The sequence below is a fragment of the Plasmodium knowlesi genome (genome assembly GCF_000006355.2).
Source record: "Plasmodium knowlesi strain H genome assembly, chromosome: 1".
Taxonomy (NCBI): Eukaryota; Apicomplexa; class Aconoidasida; order Haemosporida; family Plasmodiidae; genus Plasmodium; species Plasmodium knowlesi.
The window spans coordinates 450,090-475,158 of record NC_011902.2 but is presented as its reverse complement, the minus strand read 5'-3'; the positions used below and the strand labels follow the sequence as shown (position 1 = coordinate 475,158).

The following is a 25,069-nucleotide window of genomic DNA, read 5'->3' as shown; positions in this document are numbered from 1 at the left end:
GGTCTGGAACAGCAGCTATGCGTCCCGCTCTATAGCATTTCTACCGTTTACCACACTACTTGGTGTACATTTTTACCTTAAGTCAACTTTGTTTTTATAAAATAAAAACTTCCTCTCCTTCAAAGAACGATTATGGGAAAAGGAAAAAAAAAAAAAAAAAAAAAAAAAAAAAAGGAATTCTCATGCCTCCGACCGGTGTACAAATCAACCTTCGTCTTTTTATCTCACTGGGTGGAAAAATGAAAACAAAAAAAAGGAAAGGAAAAGAATATACATACATATATATCAGATCGAATAACATAATGAGACCATGAACAATCACAATAGAGGGGGTGAAGCTATGCCAAGGGGGTGGGGGTGCACATTTGTGTGGAAGATTTGCACACCTTGTCACACTTTTCTAACCTTCCAGATCAATCAAAAATTATGTTTGGGTACTTGGCGTACTGTTGGGCCCAGGGGTCCACAATGGCTTCTTTCAGGATGGACACACCACTGTTTTGCTGGCGTGAATAATTGTGATAATTTTTCTTCCTCTTCCCAAACCGCTTGTTCCCGTAACCGTAGTCGCCGTAAGGCATCATATGGCCATAGCTCATGGGCTGCTGATACATGGGTGTGTTGAAGGGGTACTGAGGGATGATCGCCCCAGGGTAGAAGTAAGGGTTGTGCATTGTCATGGCGGGGGGGCTGCTAACGTTGGCCTGTACCATGTTAGTCGGTAGCACGTTATTCGACATCACGTTATTCGGCATCACGTTAGTCGGCATTACGCTCGCCGGTGCACCGGCCGGGGGCATATCGTAGCCATTATCATCTGCGTACGGAGGCAGATTTCTCTTCTTCTCGTTGCTACTCGGATTCATCCTGTGATTGACTCGGTTGGTAGATCGACAAAGGTTAACCTTGTCTTAACTTTGCATCAGCAAGGTCCCTAAGTGGTCCCCCCATATGTATACACGCCTGCGTACTAACGCTACGTCAGTTATGGCTTAACGGTTGTGTTCACTGATGTGCAACGGAGTGGGCTGCTCTTCCCTTTTCCGTACTCCTTAATGTGGGGGGGATGAACGGAGAATATTAAACAACATCCCTCCGTGGGTAGGCTCCCTTTACCAACTTCCCCTAAAAACCTGCAGAAAGTTACACTCAAAGGTGAAAATAAGGGTTGCTTTAAAAACAAAATGGAGCATCCCGTGGGAAAAAACACTCCAACTTATGTCGCGTCAAACAAATCGATATATTTTTTTTCCCCTTCCAACAGTCGCTACGTACGTATAAGCGCGACAGCAAAGAGGTGGCTCTGGTGCTAGTAGTTATTTCATTCGCACAACTGCCCCTTGCGCTAATTTCACCAATCGATTTATAGCAACCAATTTGTGTTTAATGGGAAAACGTTTCATGCCCTTCCTATGTGCTCCCCTCAACATGTCATAAAAAAAAAAAAAAAATAAAATAATAAAAAATAAAATAATAAAAAATAATTAAAATAAAAATGCTTTTACTTTTCATCCCCGCGGACGTCCACGGACGCGACGCAAATGAGGTGAGAAGATCCAACAGTCGTTTACAAAAGATCCCCAAAGGATTAGCAAAGTGAAGTCCAAATAATATATTGAAAAATTTTGAAAAAAAAAAAAAAAAAAAAAAAAAACATAACTGCGCGTAAGTAGCATCCTGATGGGATGGGCACAACTACAAAATGGGAAACAACCGGTAGGTACTCTCCTCCCTCTCACGCTGCTTTTTCAATTTAATGTGGCACCACTAAACTTTGATTTTTTCTGTTTAGAATGAGGAGGTTCCACCTATTTCGATGATTTGTAAGGCATTACACACTTCAAGGAAAGGTCCAAATCGTTGGACCATCGTGTACGCAACCTCATTCCTGCCTGGATCAGTTGATCCTTCAAAATAGGGGAAATTAAAAAAAAGAAAAAAGAAGCCAAGCTAAACAAACCAGCCTAACGGTGCATGCCAAGTCTGTAGGTCTGCAACCCTCACATTCACACATTTTACCTGCACAGTGCAGAGCATCAAATGGAAAAAAAAAAAAAAAAAAAAAAAAAAAAAAATAGCTAGCTCAATACTCGATCAAAGAACATAATATGTGTGCAAATAGCTAAAACGGAAAAAAAAAAAAAAAAAAAAAAAAAAAGCCAAAATGTGGACGCAGAGTGGGGCAACACTTCATATGATACCACACCAATCGCTCTACACCCTGCTTAGGAGAACCTTCTTAACCCTATTATCATCGGGGGGGAGCGCGTCCAATAACCCCGCGTGAATGTACTTCTTCGGAATTTTCTCCAAAGAAGCAGTGGACACGTAGGAGACCACTCTGCACAAAAGCGCTGCCGCTTCGTCCCTCGCCCCCGTGCCGTACTTCGCATTTTGCAAAATAAGCGACAGGCTAACAAGGACGCAGGTGAGCGTGCTTTCGTTGATTGAATGCAGAAGGAGGAATTGCCTGAGCGCTTCGCGATTAGCACAACTGTCTGGGCTGTCATTATCGTGAAGGTCATCACGGTTGCCTTGATACCCTACGTTGTCAGCACTGTTGCGCGTAATGTGCGCACGTACATCGCTCAGGAATTTCTCCATACGACGGATGATTACTAAAAGAAGCTTCACCAGAGGATCACTTAGCTTGATACAGATCTTCTTCATTACATGCTGTAGTGTAAACACACATGACCTGAGAGGAACTACTTCATTTTCGATAAAGAAGCAAACCAGGTGGGCATAGCTGTCAATTAAGTTGTTCTTTTCCTGTAGCAACGGAGTAATAGCTACGGAGAGCTTATTAAAATGGTGTGCATTGAATTGGGGTTTCCTCATCTCCAGCATATGTAGGATCTGCTTGTATGAATGGAACACATAGTTGTCTCTTGTTCGATGATAAAAGTTGGACAGGCACAGTAGGAGCGATAACAGATGGTCCAATTGGACTGAAGAATTCTCCTGCGTGATAATCTTTTTCACACAATCATAGGCGTCTTTAATTTTTCGGTGGTTCTGGCTCGTGTTCAGGTAGCTAATGTTCAGCAGGATATCGCACGCATGTGTAAGGTTGACTCGTCGAGAGGAGGGACCCCCTTGGGGGGAGTCACTTAAAGGCAAATTATCTCCAGAGCAGTTATCTGACGGGAGATGAATCTCGTCCCGATTTCCCCTGCTAACATGTATGCCCGACTCAGATATGTAGACATAGTCCGTATTCATGTTAATATTGGTGGGTTCGTCTCCTCTGGATGTGAGTGGTAGATCAGTAGTACCATTGCGGATGGTACCATTTGGAGGAAATCCATCCTGGTGTAGAGCCCCCCTATCAAGGTAATTCAAAACGTATTGCACAGCCATCGAAAATAGGAGATTCATGTTATTCCGCAAGGTGCTGAGTTGCGAGTACTGCTTCATGTTTTCCACGAAACTGTACAGACCGTGAGTAATTAGAGCTAATTCAGGAGGTGTCATGTGATACACTTTCCTGTTTATATAACTCAACAACACATTGCTCCCTTCCTCTTCTTCCCCTTTGACGCTTTTCCCCTCTGATAAAATTTCACCCGTTTTAACTGTACCCGGGTAATCCATGGGCTTTTCCTCACCGGGGTTGTTAACTCCTCCCTTCACTCTCCTAAGTGTTTCATCCGAAGATATGCTTTCCTTTCCCCCATCCACATGCCCCTTTTGCTCTCCCTTTTCAAACCTCAGACTGTGACACTTCCTCCAAAAACGCACCACGTATTTAGTTTCCAACTTAAAAGTATGCTTCACGAACGCATCACACATGTGAAAAAAAATTGAATGGTTTCCTATATTCAACCATTTTAATATAGTCACTGCTGCGAGGAGGGATTCACGATTGAGCTCGCTCAGGTGATTGAAAAAAATTAGTTCGGAGGTCTTCCTGAGGTTACGTTCGTGGGAGGAGGCCACAAAGCCATATTCAGGCGTAACATTATTTTGGGTAGTGCAATCGCTGGGTGGCATTCCCTTGGAGAGGTTAACATAGAGAGGCAGGTATTCAAAAAAGGCCTGCGCATCGGATGCCACAATTCTTCCCTTCACATGCTCCACCATCTTAACATGGAGAGTGTCATCATAAGTTATCTTCCTCATAGAAAATTCATTCTTCATTTTTATTAAGCAGGAGCAGATTTCGTGTATCTGTCTAGGATGGAAAGAGCTCATCGGCTTGGAAAGAATCACTCTACATAGCAGTTGGATACTTTTCACAGGAAATTCTTGTGTCGTGTAGCAGGCACATGTAAGCAAGTCAATTACTTGTGCTGTATTCAATTTTTCCAGATGATTACACAAATGCTTATATAAGTCGATGATTTTCTTTCCCTTCACCAAGTGGTGTGAAAAGGATGCCTTGTTCTGCTCAAGTATATTTTTTAAAACTTTCACGATGTCCCTAACTGGGATGGAATTGTAGACACTGCTTAGGTGCAGAAGTATGCACGCGTACATGTTTTTGTTTTCGCAAAAATTGTATTTTGATGTTAGCTTAACTAAGTCACTTCCCTCGAGGAGAAAAATATTGAAGTAGTGGAAGTCGTTCATTTTGGTTCGTTCTCGTTGTTTGGAGGTACTAATGGGGTAGTCACCAATTCCATGTTTTATACCACTTACAGCGTAGTCGCTTCCTCCATGTTGGTTGCTACTAGCGGGAGGGTTGGCACCTCCATGTTGACTGTTCCCCCCACCTAGTTGCGCAAACCTCCTTTTTCCAAAGCCATTCTGTACCACCCAAATCCGTTTTGCCTTCTCCAAATGGACAAGAGGCCTTCTGCTAAGTACTGCCATTAAGGTGACGCGGCAGGGGGGAGATGAATCCTGTAGCCTAGACTATGGCCTTCGCTCTGGTCGGCTCCTCTGCAAAGGGTTCCGCGAAACACGCCTGGAAATGCGGGAAGTGGGCGCATCCCCGATCAGATGAGAAAATTATCCCCGTTTTCTGCCATCCATGGATATACATATGAATATATGCATATATATGCATATATATACATATGTATATTATTTATATATTTATTTTATTATTATTATTTTTATTTTTTTTTTGCAGCGCTCAACGGAGGAGCAAGAAGCAGGGCCCCTGAACAACTACGTACGTATAGCGCACAATTTACCTTTCCGCAGAACTGACTAGCATTTTTATTATGTAGATATACGGCTCGTTAGAGTTACTCTTCAGATGGAAGCATTTTTTTTTTTTTTTTTTTTTTTTTTTTTTTTCGCAAAATGCGCTTCGCCTTGGTCGCGAAGTTCGAATGCACATATGTGTATACATAACAGTCGCTCCTTTTTCCACGTGGTAGAATCTACCACGCAGACATGAAAGTAAAAAAGAAAAAAAAAAAAATATTCCCTAAACGGGAATAAATTCCTATGAGCATATGAGCCACAAATCCCTGTTGCCAAAAATGGTAGGAAGGAATTTACTGAACCTAGCTCCCACGGTACACAACGCCGCGAAGTGTACATGCAGAAGAAATCCTAAACATACATTTCGTGTCCTTATATAAGCGTACAGTCCCGCCATGCAATTATATGTCGCCTCCGCATGCGGGAGTTACCTTTTCCCATTCTTTTGAAATTTCTTCCTCCCTCCCCTATTGCGGCGAAGCAAACATCAGGACATTTGCGCACAGTTTATTTTTGCTCTAATAGCGTACAGAGGCAGTGTACATTAAAAAAAAAAAAAAAACGCACATCTTTACTGTGTAAGGAACACTGTGTTGATGTTTTTTTTTTTTTTTTTTTTTTTTACCTCCCTTGCCGTGGTTACCACCTCTTTCTGCTATTATATACACACACAGTAGTTTTTTTTTTTTTTCTTTTAATATTTTTTCTAACCGCGTAACAAAGGGGGAGACGCATTTTTAGGATCGTAGAGTTGCTACATCCTAGAGTACAGGTATTTGCGACTAAGAAATATGCACACCTAGAGGGAGCCACAAAAACAAAACCTACACCTGTACACTAAGGACTCCTCCGCTCGCTCTTACCGAATTATTTTTTTTTTTTTTTTTTTTTTTTTTTTTTTGTTAGTAGAAGGGGTAGTTCTGAACGTCGCAACGATTAGCTACCTACACCTCGTTGCTCTTCTTTTAACAACTGTTTTTTTCGTGCCTTGTAAACTTGCGAAATTTGCCTTTTTTTTTTTTTTTTTTTTTTTTTTTGCGCTCCACCTTTTTGCCGTTAGGTTCTGCTCGCGAATCAAGCAACACCACGTGGATGTGTGCATGTGCGCAGGTCCATGCCTGACCCTTCTAAATAGGTACTCGACACAAGGTCAAAAAAAAAAAAAAAAAAAAAAAAAAAAAAAATATATATATTACATTGAAATCATGTACTGTACTTATATGCACCGCACGAACCATATATGAGTAGGTGCACTCGGTAGAGAGAACGCCCCCTGGCTGTTACAGGGATAGAAAAAAAAGAACGCCATCGAGCACAGAACTTAAAATGTGTGTAGAGGGTGTCGTTTAGCGTACTGTTCTGGGGCATCCCTTAGAGAAATCACTGGATAAGTCTTTACGTTCTATTTATCTTTAACATTTCTGCGTGCCATTATGTAGATACTCCTAGTAACTACACTCATTTGGATTCATTTCATATGCCTCACTTGGTCTCCACTTTTGCAATGTGCAAAGAAAAAAAAAAAAAAAGAGAGGATCACTCTGTAGTCCCTTTCTTCTAGGTAGATGTGTGCACCACCACTGTTTCGCCAGCCTAGTTTAGTGGTAATGCGGATGGTGCATCAAAGAATTTTATGCTGAACCCTACCCACAACTCTATCCTCCCTACTTTTAGAGCACCAACCCGTATTGATCCATTGCCTATTCGCAGCTTACCATAAAATTAGTCCTTCTTTTTTTTTTTTTTTTATCATTCCGTACAGAATAGTTGTTACCCTGTGGGTATTACATTTCTTGTTCTCCTTCCGTTTATGTGTGCCATCCTCATACCGAGCTTGTGCCACGTTTATTCAACTTTTTTTTTTTTTTTTTTTTTTTTTTTTTTTTTTTTTTGCCCCTTTTTTATACATCCCTGGGGGTGTTCCCAAACGACGTTTTGTGGAAACTTCACCCGGGGGATCTCTGTCATCCTCCATAAAGGAAACTTCCTTTTGCATACTTTGTCGTTTTCCATTCCCCCCGTTCGACGTTCTACATTTACTGAGCCACTACACAAGTGTGCCGATCTCATCCACACCTCGAAGGAAGGGTTCGAAGCACTGGAAGTGCTCTAAGTGTTGAAGATTATCAAGGAACACCCAACACGCATGTGTGTACGCCCGCGCAAATAAGCAGGTATATACAACATATATTTTGCAAGAAGGAATCATCTGCACGAAGTTAACTGAAAAGAAGTAGAAGGAAGAAAAAAAAAAAAAAAAAAAAAAAAAAAAAAAAAAAACTAGGATAGCTTACAAAAAAGATGCACAGCACGTACGTGTCCATAGCATACCAGACATACACAGAAGGAGGGAGAGACTAGTGATTCTTCATAATTTTATTAGCCACCTTTTAGGCAGAAGCTGTTTTCGCCCTTTTCTACACAGAAAAAAAATTATTTTGCAATTCGATAACACTATGTAATATATATATATATATATATATATATTTTTCGAGTCCTATTTTTCGATCGTATTTTATCTCTCCTTTTTTATTGTTACACCGATTGGGTGGCGGGACAGAGGGGGCGTCGCCTATAAGGAGCGGCCTTCGCAGAGAAGCACGCCGAGCAGGGCGTAGGACAATTGCACCGCTCCCTTCACCGTTTCTTACCCCCCAAAATGAGAATCTACGATCGAATAATCGAATACACCCATGGACGCTACGGAAACAAGACAGAGGAAACCTCCTCAGAAAGCGAAGAGAGCACGGACAGCCCAAGTATAATGAAGGAGAAGATGCCCCACTGTAAATATGTAACAGAACTATGCCAACATATTTTGTTCTTTTCCTCTTTCCAGTTGTCTTTCGCCCTGATGTTCTCTCTGTACTGCCAATTCTACTACCTTGCAATTTTTAACAGTGGGCTTCTTTTATCCTCCATAATACACTGGAATAAACCTACTTTGGGATTACGGAGGAAGATAGACATAACCATGGCCTTCATTAATTGCATAATTCACGCTATCTACGCATTCAGCATAAATTCGATGTGTTTCTTTGTTTGGCTCCTTGCAACCATTTTTATGATAGTACTTTACTTAACCGGGAAAAGGTTTAGTTACAATTCTTATAGCACTCTCTACCACCTCCTCGTCCACGCCACCGGGACCATGTCCGCCCTCTCCATTTACTACATTTCGAAGAACAAGCTTATTGACCACTCGTGAGGCGGATCCGAACTAACAGCGCAAAGCGAACTGAACAAGGCGAAGTGAACAAGGCGAAGCGAACGAGGCGAAGCCTGCAAGGCTATCAATGTTCGTACCAGCGTGGGTGCCCTAAACATCGCCTGATCGTCTGGCCACACCCCCTACACACACTGAGCAGAGTCAACCGAAGCATGTTATCCCCCTCCACTCCAGTTATCCACAAAATTCCAATCGCACAAATATGCCTTATAAAACGCATGGTGAACGTGCACGCAAGAACCGAAATTTTTGAAGCTCTTTTTTTTTTTTTTTTTTTTTTTTTTGTCTACCATAGTAAATAGTGATGATTCGTCCCCCTCCCGTACCTCTGTGTGTGAATGCATGCCATCTCCTATGTCGTAGGTTTTTTTATGTTTTACAAAGCGATTATCCTTTTTTTTTTTTTTTTTTTTTTTACGTTGCCTACCTGGCCCCCTTCCATTTCCTCCTTTTCAAATCTAATGATGCGTTCAATACTTTTGTTAAATATTAATTATGTATCTGTACCTGCACTATGTGTGTGCTTTTTTGGGGGGAGGTGATTTTTTTCCTCCCTCATGTCTAAGCTCATGCATAAACTTGTGCATTCGTTGCTGTACACCCTTCCGCTCTGTTGATTCGTCCTCTCTTTTTATGAAAAAACGAAAAATTAAACTTTAGGTTTTTTTTTTTTTTTTTTTTTTTTTTTTAACTTCATTTGAAAATAAATTATTCCTTGCTTTATTTTTTGTTTAACCAAAGGAGGTCTTTTGAAACACCTGACAAAAGAAATGAATCTCCTGTTTGTTGGTTATGTATCCGTCACAATTCCAATGGGGGTTAAACCTTTTACTTTGAACCTTTTCCACAAACTCCTCTCTTGGGGGCGCCTTAGCATAGCTTAGCTTAACTCTGTTCCCTGGGTGCACTAAAACCACGATACAGTTGTTCCTTTAATTAACATGGATAGGTATTTCCCTTTTTTTTGACAGAGGACTGAGTAAATGGAAATACGTATTTTCAATGTAGGGTCCACATTCTTAACATCTTCCTCCCCGTGTGATATTTAATCAAATGGGAAAGGAAGTTTCACCGGTTAGCTCTCTTCACATGGCGTCAGTAATATTCCATCGCACATGTGCCATATTTCCGTTGCAAGGTTCAAAGCGCCGACATGTGGAACTCCCTGCCCCCACGCCACCCCACAACAAGTATACGGGAGCCAATGGAAACCTCTATGCCCATGAGGTGTAGTGCCTCTCTTTCAGGAAAGGGTAAAGATATGTCCCGCCCTCACCCATCCGCCGCAGGTAGCCAAAAAGTGAAAAAAAAAAAAAAAAAAAAAAAAAAAAAAAAAAACTTTACATGATGGAATAAAATTACCTTGCCTGTTCAGCTTGCTCATCTTGATCAGATTTTTTTTTTTTTTTTTTTTTTTTTTTTCTCCCTTTCCCCGGCGTGCGTGTATAGATACACTTTGTAGATACCTTTTTCTTGCACGCGTGCCTAAGGATAACAGGCTGTCGCAAGAATGTTGATAAAACTGTGTAACCGTTTTTACACAACCAACTGTTAAAGCGCCAAGCAATCGAGCAGTGCAACGTAGCGGCATCACAGCGGCGATGTGACAGCTAATAACGACTGCGAAACTGTCACCCTGCTCGTACTTCTCACCCCACGAACACCACGTACAGGGCGTACAGGTGTATAGGCGAGGATACATGCGAAGGATGCGCGGAACTTAAGTTCCTTCCCCCACACAGGCATCCCCATAGGACCACGTGAAACGAAGAGCCAACTTCACAGCGAGAAGGTTTTTGCGCCCCCTTGTAGTTCGTCACGAGTGCGATTTTGCGGGGGTTATCTGGAGAAGTGTACCTCGTGGTGAAGTTTGGAGAGTGGGCCAAGTGGTAGAAAGGACCAGTGGGACATTTATACCAAGTGCACGCAGCCGTCAGATTGATTTAAGAGGATACCTCCAAGATTCGCCACACAACCCCTCGCATACAGGCCACCAAAAATGTAAATAGAAAGGATGAAAGGAGAAAAAATGCAACCTCCTTCCCCCCCCCGAAAAGCGCTCCTGTCCTTCTCTCATGTCATTATCATCATCCTCCTCTTTATCGCCCAGCCTGCACATCAAATTGGATTAAGAAAGGACACCCGCTTTATGCTCGGAAGTGCAAACCACCAAAGTAGGTCTCCTTTTGTTAAGAGAACAAAAATTTCCAATTCAATTTTTTTCCCTCTAGGAAGGAAAAGGGGAAAATTCACTTCCATTAGTAGCGACGTTTTTAAAGATGATTCGTCTCATAGGAGAGTAAAAGACGAATGGAAGAGTTACGTGGTCAATGTGAACTCTAGTCAGAAGGATAACCACCAAGGGGGTTGTAAAGTGCTCAAGGAGGAGAAACAATCGTCCTCGGTAGAAATCGTTGCTGATGGAAGAAGTACGAGTAACGAGAACAGTCGTCTTGGTGATGAAACAAATTATAGGTGTGCGTCCATTGAGCGAACAAGCCAAGGAAAGGCACCCTCGGAGGAGCAAATGCATATATTGCAAAATAATCTGATTGAAGGACTCATCAGCAAATTTTGGCCATTCGGAGAACACAAGGACGATGCGCGTAAGAAGGAAGAAGGAGATTCCACAGGGAGTGGGTATGGAGGAAGTGGAAACCCCCCAGATCCAGACAAGAACCCATGGTCATCAAACCAGTCGACGGAGAAGCAGTCAGATGAACCTTCCTCAGAGGAGGGACCCTCAAGACAGACGCATCGGCCCAGTAGAGGGACTGACCATGATAAGGAAACCAACTTCCTACTAAAGGCACTGGATACGGGAAAGTTCAAATCCTACTGTCTCGTCGAAAATATTGACGAGAACATAGATAATTGCGAAATATATATGAGTAAGGAAAAAATGGAGGAGTTAAACCTAAGTGAGGGGTTCACCGTTCTTTTAAAAGGAAAGAAGAAAAAGGAGATGTTAGCTGTTACAAAACTAGACAGAAGGTTAAATAAACATTTCGTGGTTATCTCCTTTGCCATGAAGAAGAACCTGAGACTCATGCACAACGATATTATTAAGATATACCCATTAGTGAAAGTAAGTCCATTGAGAAATGTTGTGCTTAGCCCCTTTAGTGACACCGTAGGAGGGTTAAGTAAGAGAGAGTTGGAGGAGGAGGTAATAAAGCCATATCTAAAAGGGAGCTTCAAACCGCTGTGTGAGAATACCAACTTATACATCTCACATAAAGGGAAGAAGATCGAGTTTAGGGTTGTGAAGTTGATGAAGGAGGGAGAGGAAGGAAAAAATGAAAAGGAACAGGACAAGTCGGATGGAATGTCGGGTGGAATTACTCATGAAGGACGAGTGGACATTCCTACCTCCCAGCAGTACGGCTACGTAGGTGACAATGCCATCATCACGCTGGACGACGAATACCTGAACAGAGAAGATTACGAAGAGCACACAGATGACATTACCTATGAGGATCTAGGAGGGATGAAGAAGCAATTGAATAAAATAAGAGAACTTATTGAATTACCACTAAAGTACCCAGAAATATTTATCAGTATAGGAATATCTGCTCCCAAGGGGGTACTTATGCATGGAATTCCAGGGACAGGAAAGACATCGATCGCTAAGGCAATTGCTAATGAAAGTAATGCGTACTGTTACATTATCAATGGACCAGAAATTATGTCGAAGCACATAGGTGAATCTGAGCAGAAGTTACGGAAGATTTTTAAAAAAGCTAGCGAGAAAACACCATGTATTATCTTCATAGATGAAATTGATTCCATCGCAAATAAAAGGAGCAAAAGTACCAACGAGTTGGAGAAGAGAGTCGTTTCACAATTATTAACTCTCATGGATGGCTTAAAGAAAAATAATAACGTGTTAGTTCTGGCTGCCACCAACAGACCCAATTCCATTGATCCTGCTTTAAGGCGTTTCGGTCGTTTTGATAGAGAAATAGAAATACCTGTTCCAGATGAACAGGGTAGATACGAAATTCTACTAACTAAAACAAAGAAAATGAAGTTAGATGCAGATGTTAATTTAAGAAAAATAGCTAAGGAATGCCATGGATATGTCGGTGCAGATCTTGCACAGCTGTGTTTTGAAGCAGCCATTCAATGTATCAAGGAACATGTGCACTTTTTGGATCTGGATGAGGAGGATTTTATCGAATTTATGAAAATAAGTGTTGATGAGCGGGGGGGTAGTGGTGGGGTTGGTAACAATATGGAAGGAAATAATCTATTACCTAGTGGAGAGGAGCAGGAGAAGAAGAAAAAGAAAAGGGGTTTCTTTTTCCAAAGGGAAGAATCGAAATCGGTTGATACTTCGGCCAAGTTGGGGGGGTCAGGCGGAAAGGCAAATTCCTCCAACAAAGGTACAGAAGGATTCGACAGTAGGACGAAGAAAATCCCACCCTACATTCTTAACAAATTAACAATAAAAGCAAAGCATTTCCAACATGCACTGAACATTTGCAACCCGAGTTCGCTTAGAGAAAGACAAGTCCAAATCCCCACCGTGACGTGGGATGATATCGGAGGAATGCAGGAGGTAAAGGAACAACTGAAGGAAACTATTTTGTACCCTCTGGAATATAAACACCTGTACACTAAATTTAATTCTAATTACAATAAGGGTATATTGCTTTATGGCCCCCCCGGTTGTGGGAAAACATTATTAGCCAAAGCAATTGCTAATGAATGCAACGCAAATTTCATTTCTGTGAAAGGACCAGAATTGTTAACCATGTGGTTTGGTGAGTCGGAGGCTAATGTACGAGACCTGTTTGATAAAGCACGCGCAGCTTCTCCGTGCATTATTTTCTTCGATGAAATAGATTCACTAGCAAAGGAACGCAACAGTAACAATAACAACGATGCAAGTGACAGAGTCATCAACCAAATTCTCACAGAAATTGATGGAATAAATGAAAAAAAAACTATTTTCATAATCGCTGCGACAAACAGACCAGATATTCTTGACAAGGCTCTCACGAGACCAGGCCGTCTAGACAAGCTCATATATATTTCTCTACCAGATTATAAAAGTAGATATAGTATTTTTAAAGCCATTTTGAAGAACACACCCCTTAGTGAGGATGTAGATCTTCATGATATGGCAAAACGGACTGAAGGATTTTCGGGTGCGGATATTACCAACCTGTGTCAAAGTGCTGTGAACGAAGCCATTAAGGAAACCATCCATCTGATTAACCAAAGGAAGGCGGAGAAAGGAGGTGCACGAACGCAGGGTGCGGATGAACACTATGATCCCGTGCCTACCCTCGCCAAGAAGCACTTCGAATTGGCATTCAAAAATGCCCGCATTTCCATTAGGCCAGAGGATGTCCTCAAGTACGAGCGCTTTAAGGAGAAGCTCTCCCTTCAGAACTTCGAATGAGGAGCTTTTCCCCCCGTTCATATGTTCTTTCTGGTTTCTCTACGACTGCCTGATGTACTCTATTTATTACTAGAAGGAAGCCCTGCAAAAAGACATTACCCTCTTCTTTACTATCGGATATATCCACATATATGGTAATAAACTCTCCCCACCTTCCGAAACAACGCTTCCTTTTTTTTTTTTTTTTTTTTTTTTTTTTTTTGTCATCCCAAGCGGATGGGATAGCTCAACAGAGCATCTCCATTTGAGTAACAAATGGTATGCATAGCGACATTCACGCTGATGCGAAGATTGTGAAGTGTGCTACCACGGAGTGGTGCGGCATGAGCTTTTTCCATTTCCCCCGCACACCCATGTTTGCGCCATTAATGCGCCCCATTTTATGCCTTCTCATCTGTCTTTGTGTATGCATATATGTATGCACATATGTATGCATGTATGTATGCACGTATGTATGTATGTATGTATGCACGTATGTATGCACGTATGTATGCATGCACGTATGTATGTATGCATGCGCGTCTGTCCTTTTTTTCTATGCCCCAATGTGGTAAATCTGCCGGGGGCTAACTCATTCATTTGCATGTAGCCGTTACATTTTAACAAGAAAAAAAAAAAAAAAGGAGAAAAGAAAGGAGGACGCACAGTTGTCGCATCGTGCGCGCTCCTTTGCGATGTTCGTGTAGCTGAGTGCGATAACCACGTATCTACCAAAAAGTGCCCCTTTCCTACCTCCTAGACGGAGTAGCCATCCGAATGGGGTAGAAGGAGTTGCGGGTGGAGAAATATTTTTGGGATGCCAGGTACGGTGACATAGGCCCCAAGGATGAAGGACTCGGAGTTCTGATCCCCACCGAGGAGGAGGGGATTGCCTCCCTGCAGGTGCAGCATCTTCTTCTTCTTCCTCTTACATGTGATGGGTGGCCATGTGAAGGTGACCTTGGCATCCTTCTCCATGTGACTTGAGTGCACATTGCACTTCAAAATTTCTGTGACGAAGCACTTGATATTTTCTAGCGTGTCATACGGGTTCATTTCGGTAGAAGCAATATTAACACTGAGATTGGCTATAGAGCCCAAATGCACATTTCTAAACTGGTAGATGTGATTGAACAAATCAAAGGTCTCTGCATCTACCTGTTCACTTCGGTACTCAATTCTATTCCCACTTTTAATAGAAAGGATGGCGTCCACCAGGTTGTGTACCAAAGTATTCGATTTAACATTTGGCATTAACTTCTTCGGTCCTAATATTTTTGCAACCGGAAGGATTTTATTGATATTCTTAAAATCGGACAGGCATATGTGGAAATCTAGCCATCCGTTTTTTATTCTGTTAATGTATTCTAACCCTACATAATCTGCTCCTGCTTTCTTCAAGGATTGATGATCCTCATCCACTAAGACTAATATTTTTTTATTTCTGTCTACGCTGTGAGGAAGGTTACACATGCCCCTCAGGGATTCTCTCTTTATATCAATTTTGATGATTAAATTAAAGTTAATCTTTTCCTCATTGCCGGTACTCTCCATGGGGGAGGCATCATCACTTTTATCGTGATACCTACTTTGTACATGTCTACAGCTTAGGAGAAGCTTTAATCCCTTCATAGGGCTTATAGGGGGAACGAGGTTTTCGCACCTAAGGTGTTGATTTGTCTCTCCGTTTATATGCTCATTCCAACTGGATTGTGTATCGCTTTTAGTAACTCCACTTGCGTTTATATTTTCCACCTCATTTATTTCTTCACTCCCCGTCCTTTGTTTGTGCCTCTTCTTCACATCATAAAAGGGAATGTACTTTTTCCATCTTCGAAATTTGGAAAAAGGTTCCTTCGGTTGGAACCCCCCTTTCCCCACTTGGGGTTGCAACACCAACAGTCTCCTCATCGCGCCCGCAAATGGCGAAGTGACAAATCGTAACGAACCAAAAACCAAGTGAAGTGGATTAGATTGAATCAAATTTGTAATCAATTCGGATCCTTTTTTTTTTTTTTTTTTTTTTTTTTTTTTTCTCACTGCATTTTTCGCCTGTGGTATTCATCCACCGGTGTGGGTGTGCGCACCAGGTGGGGTGAGACTTTGCAATTTTTCGGCGTCCCCATTTTGTATTTTTTTTTTTTTTTTTTTTTTTTTTTTTTTAACCCCGCAAAGGTAAAATTTAAGCTTTTTTAATTTTACAAGGACAAATTAAGGGGGAAAAAAAAAAAAAAAAAGTTTTCCTTTTTTTTTTTTTGTAAGTGCCATCTGGATTATCTCCCCCTGACGTGGAACCCCCAATAAAGGGGGGAGGACACAAAGATGATGACTCTGCAACAATAACCCCCTGCGGAGAGGTTCTCTTGTCCGCCCTTTTTTTTTTTTTTTTTTTTTTTGCTCCTCCCCGCGAAGGAGGGTGCATGCCAAAATGATAGCCTTCGATGAGATCTTTGAGTTCCTACGGGAGGCTGAAATAACATGTGACAATTTTAACGAACAGAATGAAGAACATGAATCAATTATCCTCTTCCTAAATGAGTTGAAATCATACATCACCGACCTTTCCCTCTCCTTAAAGGATAGGATAAATGCCCCCGACGACATAACCGAACAGGATATTTTGAAAAAAATTATTAATAAGAAGGAGAGCCTTGAGTGGATCCTTCGAAGGAACAGAGACAATTTTCTTGGAGGTGTCCACTCCGAGGGAATCTCTTCCCCGCTCATCTTCGGGAAAGGAACCAATCATGATGACCTTAGCAGTTCCACCAATCGTGCCAACCCCGATGATCGTGGTAAGGATGGTAACTATGATATCCGCGGTAACAGCGATGTGGATAACCCTACAGGGGAAACTCTCCCCCCTAGGGCCTCGGCACAAATGAACAACGAATGCGCAACTACTTCCGAGAAGGTTCCCCCTACTCAACATGCCATGGGAAAAAATGTGGGAGGAATTTCGGATACATGCTCAAAAGCCAACGTTGTTCAGAAGGATCATCAAACCCCATCGCACAGTCTCTCGTGTGCAAAGCGGGGATATAATAAAGTGGAAGAATCGCTCTCAAAGGAAGACCAGGACGCACCAGTCCAATCGGAGCGGAAGGAAAGTTACGATGGAGCGGAAAGCCTAAATGATGAAGTACTAAAAGAATGGAGCGAGCAAATTGATGAATATGATAACCTACTCTATGAATACTCCTTTGCATTTAAAAAAAATGACTGGCATAAAAAAATGAAATCGAGAAAAAATATGAACAAGTCAGGTGAAAATATCGATGAAGAGTTGTGCCTACTGGCACAGGAAATGAAAGAAAACGTTTTAACGTATAGGGATATAATTGTGGAGGACAACATGATGCTTGAGCAGTCGGCAAACAAACAACGATCAAACCTAGACAATATAACTGATGTGTATAAGAAGACGAAGAAAATGGGAGAGAGTAAAAATATTTCCTTCTTCGTGTCCTTGCTCATAATTGCCGCTTCGGCCCTTTTGTGCGTGCTCACCTTTTTTGTCATCCTGATTTTGTAGCGTGCTGAACACGTCGCTACGTGGCGTGGCGCACGGCAACCTTGCGACACGGCAACCTGGTAACGTGGCGATGTGGCGATGTGGTGGAGAGAGTCTCATGAGTCACCTTGAATCCCTCCGAGCAGCTACCTTTTTGTGCCGCGATATTTTGTCAGTAAAGATGGGTGATTCACCTAAAGAGGGCACATTTTTTTTTTTCGGCGTAGAGAAAGCAGAACGGGGGAAATCACCAAAAAGGAAGGGAAGAGGAGAAGACAAAAAGAAGATATCACCCCGCGTCAAACCCATTAAAGGAATTTCCTTTTTTTTTTTTTTTTTTTTTTTTTGTAAACATGTGGTGATTTAAGATAATTAAAGTTTATATATAAAATATATTATTGTGGATGAGGAAATTTTATTGGCGGTGAATTATTTTTTTTTTTTTTTTTTTTTTTTTTTTTTGCCTGCGTTATTTTTGAACAGGCTAGATATATGAGGCATCCTGTATAATACTGTATACAGGTGGGGAAAGAAGAAAAAAAAAAAAAAAAAAAAAAAAAAAAGAACCGTTCAGTTTTTGTATTCTTACAGTGGTAGCCGCCGCGGTAGCAAAACAGTTCCGTTTATTTTTTTCCGACTTATTTCTTTCCATCCTTTTTCATCATAGGAAAGAAAATGGGGGTTGAAAGTAAAGCGTCCTAATGGAAAAGTAATAAAATTGTCGTTTTCTGCGAATTCCATTTGGCGTAGCTGCAGGGCGCAGTGTATAATTTGCTATGCCATTTTGAAGCATTCCTTTTTTTTTTTGGCCATTGAGAAAGTTAACTTGGAAGAGAAATTAAAAAAATAAAAAAGAGAAAGTGAAACAAACATGCATATGAGTGATGTTCCTCCCCCGGGGGGGGAAGAGTCTACAGTGAATGCATCAGCAGGAGAAGTGACAAAAAATGGAGACAATCAAGATCTAACTGCGGGTGGTAGTGACGCAGGATGTGATAAATCAGACGGGTGTCACGCGGAGAAGAAGCACGCTGAGGATGCAAGTGAGGAGGTCGCATGTGAAGCGAAGAAAGTACGCAAGAGCTTGGAAAAGGCCGATAAAACGGCAAAAAAGAACAAAAAGAAGAAGGCAAAAAAAGAGGCGAAGAAAAAGGACAAAGAGGTAGCGAAAAAGGGGGAAAAAAAAAAAAAAAAGGTAGCTGTGAAGGAGGCTAAAGCGAAGGGAAAAGGGAACAAAAATAAGTCCATCCGAACCGACGATACCTTCTCAACTGATTCTGAAAACGAACTGTACAACGACGACAACCTCTTCATGCCCAGGGCGTTAAAAAATAATGCCCATAAAAAGGAAAACCAAAAAAGTAAGACGAAAGAAGGAATGCGCAAGAAAGAGACCAACCAAATTAGCAAAAAAAAAAATAAGAATGAAAACAGGAATAGCAAGAAGAAGAAGAAGAATAATATGAAAAGCAAGTTCTGCACAGCCGAGTGTCTACCTCTAGACCACTACTCGGAGGCATTCGAAAACGACCTGGCTTCCTACGCGAGCAGTGGTTTTAAAAAATACTTGATGTTTTTAAAAAATTACAAAACTACCGTGGGGGTGGAGGACAAGGTGGTGACGAAGAAACCTAGGCACATGTATGTCTAGCTGTGTTGCGTTCCTCCCATTTTTTTTTTTTTTTTTTTTTTTTTTTTCATATTTAAAGGGCATGTGGCGCAAACATACCGATATTGTGGGGTTGTTTCCACCATTATAAGGGCATCCCATGCGGATTCAAAATCCCTCCTCCCTTCCATTTTTTTTTTTTTTTTCCTCCTAAAAATATCCACCTATTCCCATTTGTTTTAAATAAGATTCCGCTTTTCTTTTCTTTTTTTTTTTTTTTTTTTTTTAAATCAAATTTGTTTGTAAAATATGTAGACGTAAATGGAGCAACCTTTTTACCCGAGGGGGAGAATATTCTCCCTTTTTGTGTGCATTGCCCACGAATTCGCTAGTGTGGTTTACCTAGCAATGATGATCTAGGCCCCACTTGGTAAACCCAGGTAAACGTTCATACTAGCATTTGTTCTTGTCACAATGCAAACTGAGGGGTGTAATCGAATAAGACTTGAAAAAATTTCGCACGTTTCCTTGGTAAACGTGTGGTCCATATTCAGTCGTGTAAGAAGGTTAGCAGATTACTTCTGTGGAATTTATTCCTGACATATGGTGGGGAATATACTTCATTCTTATTCATATAGGTTTCCCCTCACTAATGCCAAACCCTTTGTCATTTTTCCCTTTTGGTGCGCAGCGCTCTTTTTTTTTTTTTCATCATTCATGTTTATGCTTCTCTGCAATGATCATTCGAAATGTAAACATATGCTTCCACCTAAAATGGAAAATTAACCACCCATTGTGAAAAGTAGCCATGAAATTGGAAAATTTGATTTTTCCTATATATGGAGAGAACTTTTCCCCCCGAGGTGCGTATCTTTTCAGGAACAAATTTTAATTATGTTGTATTCTACCCCAAGGCGAGGATGCAGCAAACGTGTGCGGTCAGTACATATATATATATATACCCTATTTATTTTTGTTTTTTCAAATTTGCTCCTTGTGATTTTCCTAGCATGGCTTTTTCTTCCATCAGTTTTTTTTTTTTTTTACAGTCATTTTTTCACTCTTTCCGTTTTCCCAGGTCGAATACAATACCACACGTAAACGCAACATTGCGCAACACTGCGAAACACTTTGTTGCCGAGTTCTGACGGTGCCGCACGCGCAAGTCAACCCCTTTAAGCTCGAGCGTTTTTTTTTTTCCTTTTCCTATCGACTCGGCTCGTCTGACTACCTTTACAGCATATGTTCTTTTTTTTCTTTGCAAAAATCAGGGGGGCGGAAATGCTTCAAAGTATTACTCAAATTTTTTTTGTTTAAAAATATTCCCTTTAAGATAAACTCGTAAGGTAAAGTGGCTCATTAATTTCCTTCCCATGTTATCTAAAAATTGTGCCTTCCGCTTTTTTCCGATTGGATATAGGTATTAGCTACGTAAGAGCAATTGTTTTGAAGCCTTTAGAGGGAGTATCACTCAGCAGCGACATTTTCCGCCCAGGTCCTGCTAAAGTGGGATATATATTTATATGCCTTTTTTTCACGGCTTGGTGCATTTAAAGCGGGGGCGCTGCTACGTTGCCGTCATAATGTGAACATAAGTAAAATACTTAACGCATTTTTCATTATCGTCGTTCGGACTGGATGAGATCTTTTGGTGCTTAAGTGAAGAAGGGAAACCACAACAAGGAACAAAATATATGCGTATAAAAGAGAAACGTGCATGTGCGCACCCCCCTTATATGCCGCATTATTGCAAGCGCCAATAATTTCCTCCTCCACCCCCCATTAGCATATATAACATTTACCTCTCCCTGCAAACATTGCGATAAATGCGCAGGGGTTTTTGGTACCGTATCACTTGGCACGTCAGCACCTAGATGGAAAAAAAATGCCTTTTTGGGGAGAGGTAGGTTTTTTCCCACGTGATATGCGGTAGCGATGATATTGGGATCGAAGAAGAGGAGCCTGGCGATGCCGTATGGTATGCACAAATATAAATGCCCGAAATTTATATTTTTATTAGGGTCACCTGCGGCAGAACGTAGCCCCATTTATTGTACGTAAACATTACGTATACGTTTTCTTTTTCTTTTCTTTTATTATTTTTTTTTTAATTCGCCAATTTGAAAAAAAAAATTTTTATCAATCACGTTTATGATCTTTTATGCACAGTTGCGAGGAAAGGAAATTATTATTTTTTTTTTTTTTCGTAAGCATAAAAAAAAAAAAAAAAAAAAAAAAAAGAGTTAACAACTGACGTAATTGCTTATTCATCCATACGTTCAATCACACGATTAGATTAAGCGTAGGCGCATTTCGCACTTTTGTACTTACGTTCACGCGAGTTAGCAACCTTAGCCTATCGGCATTTCCAATTATTATCGCCTTGCATATTCAGTTTTATCAGTTTGGCTCGTCCGCCATCCTACAGTGAAACAGTCGCGCGGTAAAACATATAAATATATACGCTCATACTTACGGTAACTCCTTTGCCGTACGAGTTAAAGAGAAGACTTTGCCCTGTTCACGCAACATTTTTCGGGATCCCGCCCTTTTTTTCTAAACCTTTAATCCCACACGCCTCTTTTTTTTTTTTTTTTTCAAAATGGCACAACGAGTTCATTATCGTAAACACAATCACTACAACACCAAGTCGAACAAAGTGAGGCCCGTAAGGACGCCCGGGGGAAGGTTAACAATCCATGTAGTGAAGAAGAAGGCCGGAAAGCCAAAATGCGCCGACTGTAAAATGGCCATTCAGGGGGTAAGTGCAACGAGTGAAGAAGCAAAGTGGTGGCTGACATGAGGGAGTTAGCGCGGGAGAGAGGGGCATATAATATACAATGCACATGGGTACAATATGTATATCGAGTTTCTCCCCTAAATTAAGGATTAACGAGAGAAATACGTGCTATACCATGTCGCGCCATTTCCCCACGCACCAGTTTGTATATATACTTCATGCATTAATGTTTTTGCTTCTTCGTGAAGTGTTGCCCTTTTGGCTAGTTTTGTCCTTTTTTTTACCTGAACAGTTCATATATTTTTTTTTTTTTTTTTTTTTTTTTTCTCCCATTATGTAGGTTAAGGCCCTTCGACCAGCAGACAACCGCCGAGCGAGGAAAAAGGATAGAAAAGTTTCCAGGGCCTATGGAGGCTCCATATGCGCCAAGTGCATTCGAGAAAGAATCATGAGAGCCTTCCTTTTTGAGGAGCAGAAATGTGTTCGACAAGTATTGAAGGAAAAGAAGAAACAGGAGAAAAAGGTGAAGAAAGTTAAAAAGGAAAAGAAAAAATCAACAACCAAGGATGCAAAGAAAGCTACAACTGATAACAAGAAGGTTAAGAAGGTCGCTGATAAGCGAAAAGGAAGATGAATGAGAAGAGTTTGTCTCCAAACACCACCTCCCCCATAGGGAAATATATACATGTGCAGGAAAAGCAATGATATAGACAACCCAACCGCACACCCCCTCTTGCGGAGAGAATGTCAGAAATATTATGTGCGCATAGGTGGAAGCTCAACCTCCGCGTGAGATTCCCACAGGTTTTGCAACTCTTCGCCCCAAGAGCATTGGCTCATACGCATACGCAGTTGTGTATATTCGCATAACAGTTTTTTCCTATCTCTACTCCCTTCTTAACTGCTCTCTTTTCTCGTATTTCATTTTATTTATTATTTTTTTTTTTTTTAACTATACCCCGCTGTTGCACCTGTTAGTGTATATATATCAAACTTACATAAGTCATTTAAAATTTTTTAATTAAGCGCTCAAAAGGGAAGTGCCAATGTTGAGGTACACGCATTATTGTAGAGGATGTGGCGTCATGGTGTTTCTTCCAACCCTGTTAGTCGTGCCCACCACGGCTTGGTCAAAGAGGATACTTTGCTTGAAAATTAAAAGGGAAACGTAACTTAAAAACTTATCCTTTTGGAAGATCCATAAATATTCACATGAGCAGCTTGGCTGTAGCATTTTTTTTTTTTCTCACATCTTAGTGTTTTGCACATTTGCCGAAATCGTCTGGTAGGCACCCGTTGGTGTGGTTACTCCAATTGGTAGTAACGTGTTGGGGGAAAATATCTCCGTTCATTATAAGATTAAAAAAAAAAAAAGGGTGAAACTTTTTTTTTTTTTTTTTTTTTTTTTCCTTTACTGTGTGATACGCACCCGTAAATTACTGGCACTACTATCGCAGTTTCCATAACTTGATGCTCATTTTGGGAGAAAAAAAAAAAAAAAAAAGAAGAAAAAGAAAAAAAAAGAGGTTGCACTGTACTCCCCTGTATAGTTACTTTAGCCACCTAGTGAATCCTTTTTGCTTTCTCCTACAGTGCGCCCTACATTCAACTATGCGCTTGCTCCAGTTTTTTTTTTGAGCACGCCTCGTAGGGGGGAGAAGCAGGTTGCGTTGCAAACAGATGAATGTGGATTTGAGAGGCGGGGTTATAAAGGAGATGTATTACAACGCTAAGCTGTTGAACATGTGGCACTGGTGCTGAACACGCCAGGGCAGACCAAAGCACACACAGCAAGTCAGAAATGTCTGCGACGAAGATACTCCTTCCCATTTTATTCATCACACTTATACTACATACGCACTTAATAACTGGCGAATGTAAGTATTTACAAAATGGTTACACACTAAGTAGGAATTCGCACAGCACCACGCTACAGACAAACTGGAAAAGCAATTCTCTCTACCTCAAGAAGAGCCTCCTTACCTTCAGGCGGGGTCGGCAACGACATGTCTCTGCATTCCTCGTTTTCGACATAATTAAGGTAAATCAGTTAAAGATAATGGTTCCATCTGTTCGATTCACTAGAGGAACATTTATTTCAACTAGCACCAGTATATAGTTGCCTTCTTCTCTACCTATACACTGAGTACATTCTTTTCTCCTTCCGCGCAGATTTTCGGGCGCCTGTCTGACCAAGAATTATTAGGCCACGTTATTTCGCACAACAATGATTTTATAGAGCTGAACAAAAATCAAAAAAAAAAAAAAAAATGGCAGAAATTATTCCTTCCTAAAAACCACACCTTAAATTTCGAAAGTTTTAAAAACTTTCTGAGACAGGCTGAATTCGAATGGCCCCTCACTATCAATACTGGGCAAATAAAGAACCAGGGCTCAATTAGCATCCCTGGTGAGTTTCCATGGTGGAAGTCACTCCACAGTTACTCTGTCCCTCACGTCTTTCCCCTCTGGTGTGTAAAAACACTCCTTTCCTTCTTATCTTACCCATTACATGTGTGTGATCCCCCCTTCCCCCAACGACAGTGTCCCCGATCGTTTATGTAGAGAACTGTCGAAAAATTAGCGAGTTCGTCAAGAGCAAAAACAAAAACAAAAACAAAGTTATCAACACGGGTAGCAGCGTGGGAATGAACACGGCCACCGGCACAGGCACCAATGCAGCCATCAACACTGGAAATAAAATTAATTTAAAAATAATTAACGACTATGTGAGTGAGCAACCCATTTCCAACGATGCAATGCGTAAGTGAATTCTCGAACGGAAAAGGATGAAAAAGATGAAAAAGATGAAAAAGATGTGGAGGTTATGTTCAAGTGGGAAGGATTTTTCCCTAATGGGCGGTTATACAAGTGCCTATTGGGGGGTCAGTGAGAACATTTCCATTTACTTACCTTCCCCCTGCAGAATGCGTCTTTTCCTCCTTTAGCGACCTCCCCGAACTAACGAAGGATCAGTTCATAAGCAGAATTCACGAGTGGGCCCCGTCAGATGGTTCGCAAATATGAACATTGTTCATCTGACCTGGTCATGTAGAAATGAGCAAAGAGTTAGGAACCACAAAATGGGGTACTTTAGCTATTTTATTTATTTGTTATTTTTTTTTTTTTTTTCTTTTCTGCTTTTCAGGGATAATCGACTGGTACACCTTCGTTTACAACTTGAAGGAGGAGCCCTCAGACAATATTAAAAGATTTTTTGACTGAACTGCCATGTAGAGAAGACCATCTAGAATGCATCCGAATGTTGTGTGGAGTAGCGATACCTTTTCCTGGAAGCTGAGCAAGGGGATGAACTTTTTCTGCCACTGTGTAAGGTGGTCTTCGGGGTGAATTTTATCTTCTGACGTTTCTCCGTTTCTCCCTTTATTTATTTATATTATTATTTATTTATTTTATTTTTTTTC

At 41.0% G+C, this 25,069-nt stretch overlaps 9 protein-coding genes across 9 annotated transcripts; 6 read left to right on the top strand and 3 right to left on the bottom strand.

Annotated features, from left to right (window-relative positions):
* Nucleotides 1-413: 413 nt before the first annotated feature.
* On the bottom strand, nt 414-866 carry PKNH_0110000 (conserved Plasmodium protein, unknown function; the record flags this gene model as incomplete). Its single annotated transcript, XM_002257555.1, has 1 exon — nt 414-866. One exon carries the CDS (start codon nt 864-866, stop codon nt 414-416), a length of 453 nt encoding a protein of 150 aa, XP_002257591.1.
* A 1,348-nt stretch (nt 867-2,214) lies between these two features.
* Nucleotides 2,215-4,818, bottom strand: PKNH_0109900 (conserved Plasmodium protein, unknown function; the record flags this gene model as incomplete). The annotated part of the gene is made up of 1 exon (XM_002257554.1): nt 2,215-4,818. One exon carries the CDS (start codon nt 4,816-4,818, stop codon nt 2,215-2,217), a length of 2,604 nt encoding a protein of 867 aa, XP_002257590.1.
* Nucleotides 4,819-7,819: 3,001 nt separating this feature from the next.
* Nucleotides 7,820-8,368, top strand: PKNH_0109800 (uncharacterized protein; the record flags this gene model as incomplete). The annotated part of the gene is made up of 1 exon (XM_002257553.1): nt 7,820-8,368. One exon carries the CDS (start codon nt 7,820-7,822, stop codon nt 8,366-8,368), a length of 549 nt encoding a protein of 182 aa, XP_002257589.1.
* Nucleotides 8,369-10,403: 2,035 nt separating this feature from the next.
* Nucleotides 10,404-13,802, top strand: PKNH_0109700 (cell division cycle ATPase, putative; the record flags this gene model as incomplete). Its single annotated transcript, XM_002257552.1, has 1 exon — nt 10,404-13,802. The coding sequence occupies one exon, from the start codon at nt 10,404-10,406 to the stop codon at nt 13,800-13,802; it is 3,399 nt and encodes a 1,132-aa protein (XP_002257588.1).
* A 735-nt stretch (nt 13,803-14,537) lies between these two features.
* On the bottom strand, nt 14,538-15,692 carry PKNH_0109600 (50S ribosomal protein L1, mitochondrial, putative; the record flags this gene model as incomplete). The annotated part of the gene is made up of 1 exon (XM_002257551.1): nt 14,538-15,692. One exon carries the CDS (start codon nt 15,690-15,692, stop codon nt 14,538-14,540), a length of 1,155 nt encoding a protein of 384 aa, XP_002257587.1.
* Nucleotides 15,693-16,209: 517 nt separating this feature from the next.
* On the top strand, nt 16,210-17,316 carry PKNH_0109500 (uncharacterized protein; the record flags this gene model as incomplete). The annotated part of the gene is made up of 1 exon (XM_002257550.1): nt 16,210-17,316. One exon carries the CDS (start codon nt 16,210-16,212, stop codon nt 17,314-17,316), a length of 1,107 nt encoding a protein of 368 aa, XP_002257586.1.
* Nucleotides 17,317-18,166: 850 nt separating this feature from the next.
* PKNH_0109400 (conserved Plasmodium protein, unknown function) lies at nt 18,167-18,946 on the top strand (the record flags this gene model as incomplete). Its single annotated transcript, XM_002257549.1, has 1 exon — nt 18,167-18,946. One exon carries the CDS (start codon nt 18,167-18,169, stop codon nt 18,944-18,946), a length of 780 nt encoding a protein of 259 aa, XP_002257585.1.
* Nucleotides 18,947-21,506: 2,560 nt separating this feature from the next.
* On the top strand, nt 21,507-22,278 carry PKNH_0109300 (60S ribosomal protein L34, putative; the record flags this gene model as incomplete). Its single annotated transcript, XM_002257548.1, has 2 exons — nt 21,507-21,665; nt 21,985-22,278. 2 exons carry the CDS (start codon nt 21,507-21,509, stop codon nt 22,276-22,278), a joined length of 453 nt encoding a protein of 150 aa, XP_002257584.1.
* Nucleotides 22,279-23,445: 1,167 nt separating this feature from the next.
* On the top strand, nt 23,446-24,869 carry PKNH_0109200 (conserved protein, unknown function; the record flags this gene model as incomplete). Its single annotated transcript, XM_002257547.1, has 5 exons — nt 23,446-23,685; nt 23,817-24,054; nt 24,189-24,407; nt 24,571-24,657; nt 24,793-24,869. 5 exons carry the CDS (start codon nt 23,446-23,448, stop codon nt 24,867-24,869), a joined length of 861 nt encoding a protein of 286 aa, XP_002257583.1.
* Nucleotides 24,870-25,069: the final 200 nt, after the last annotated feature.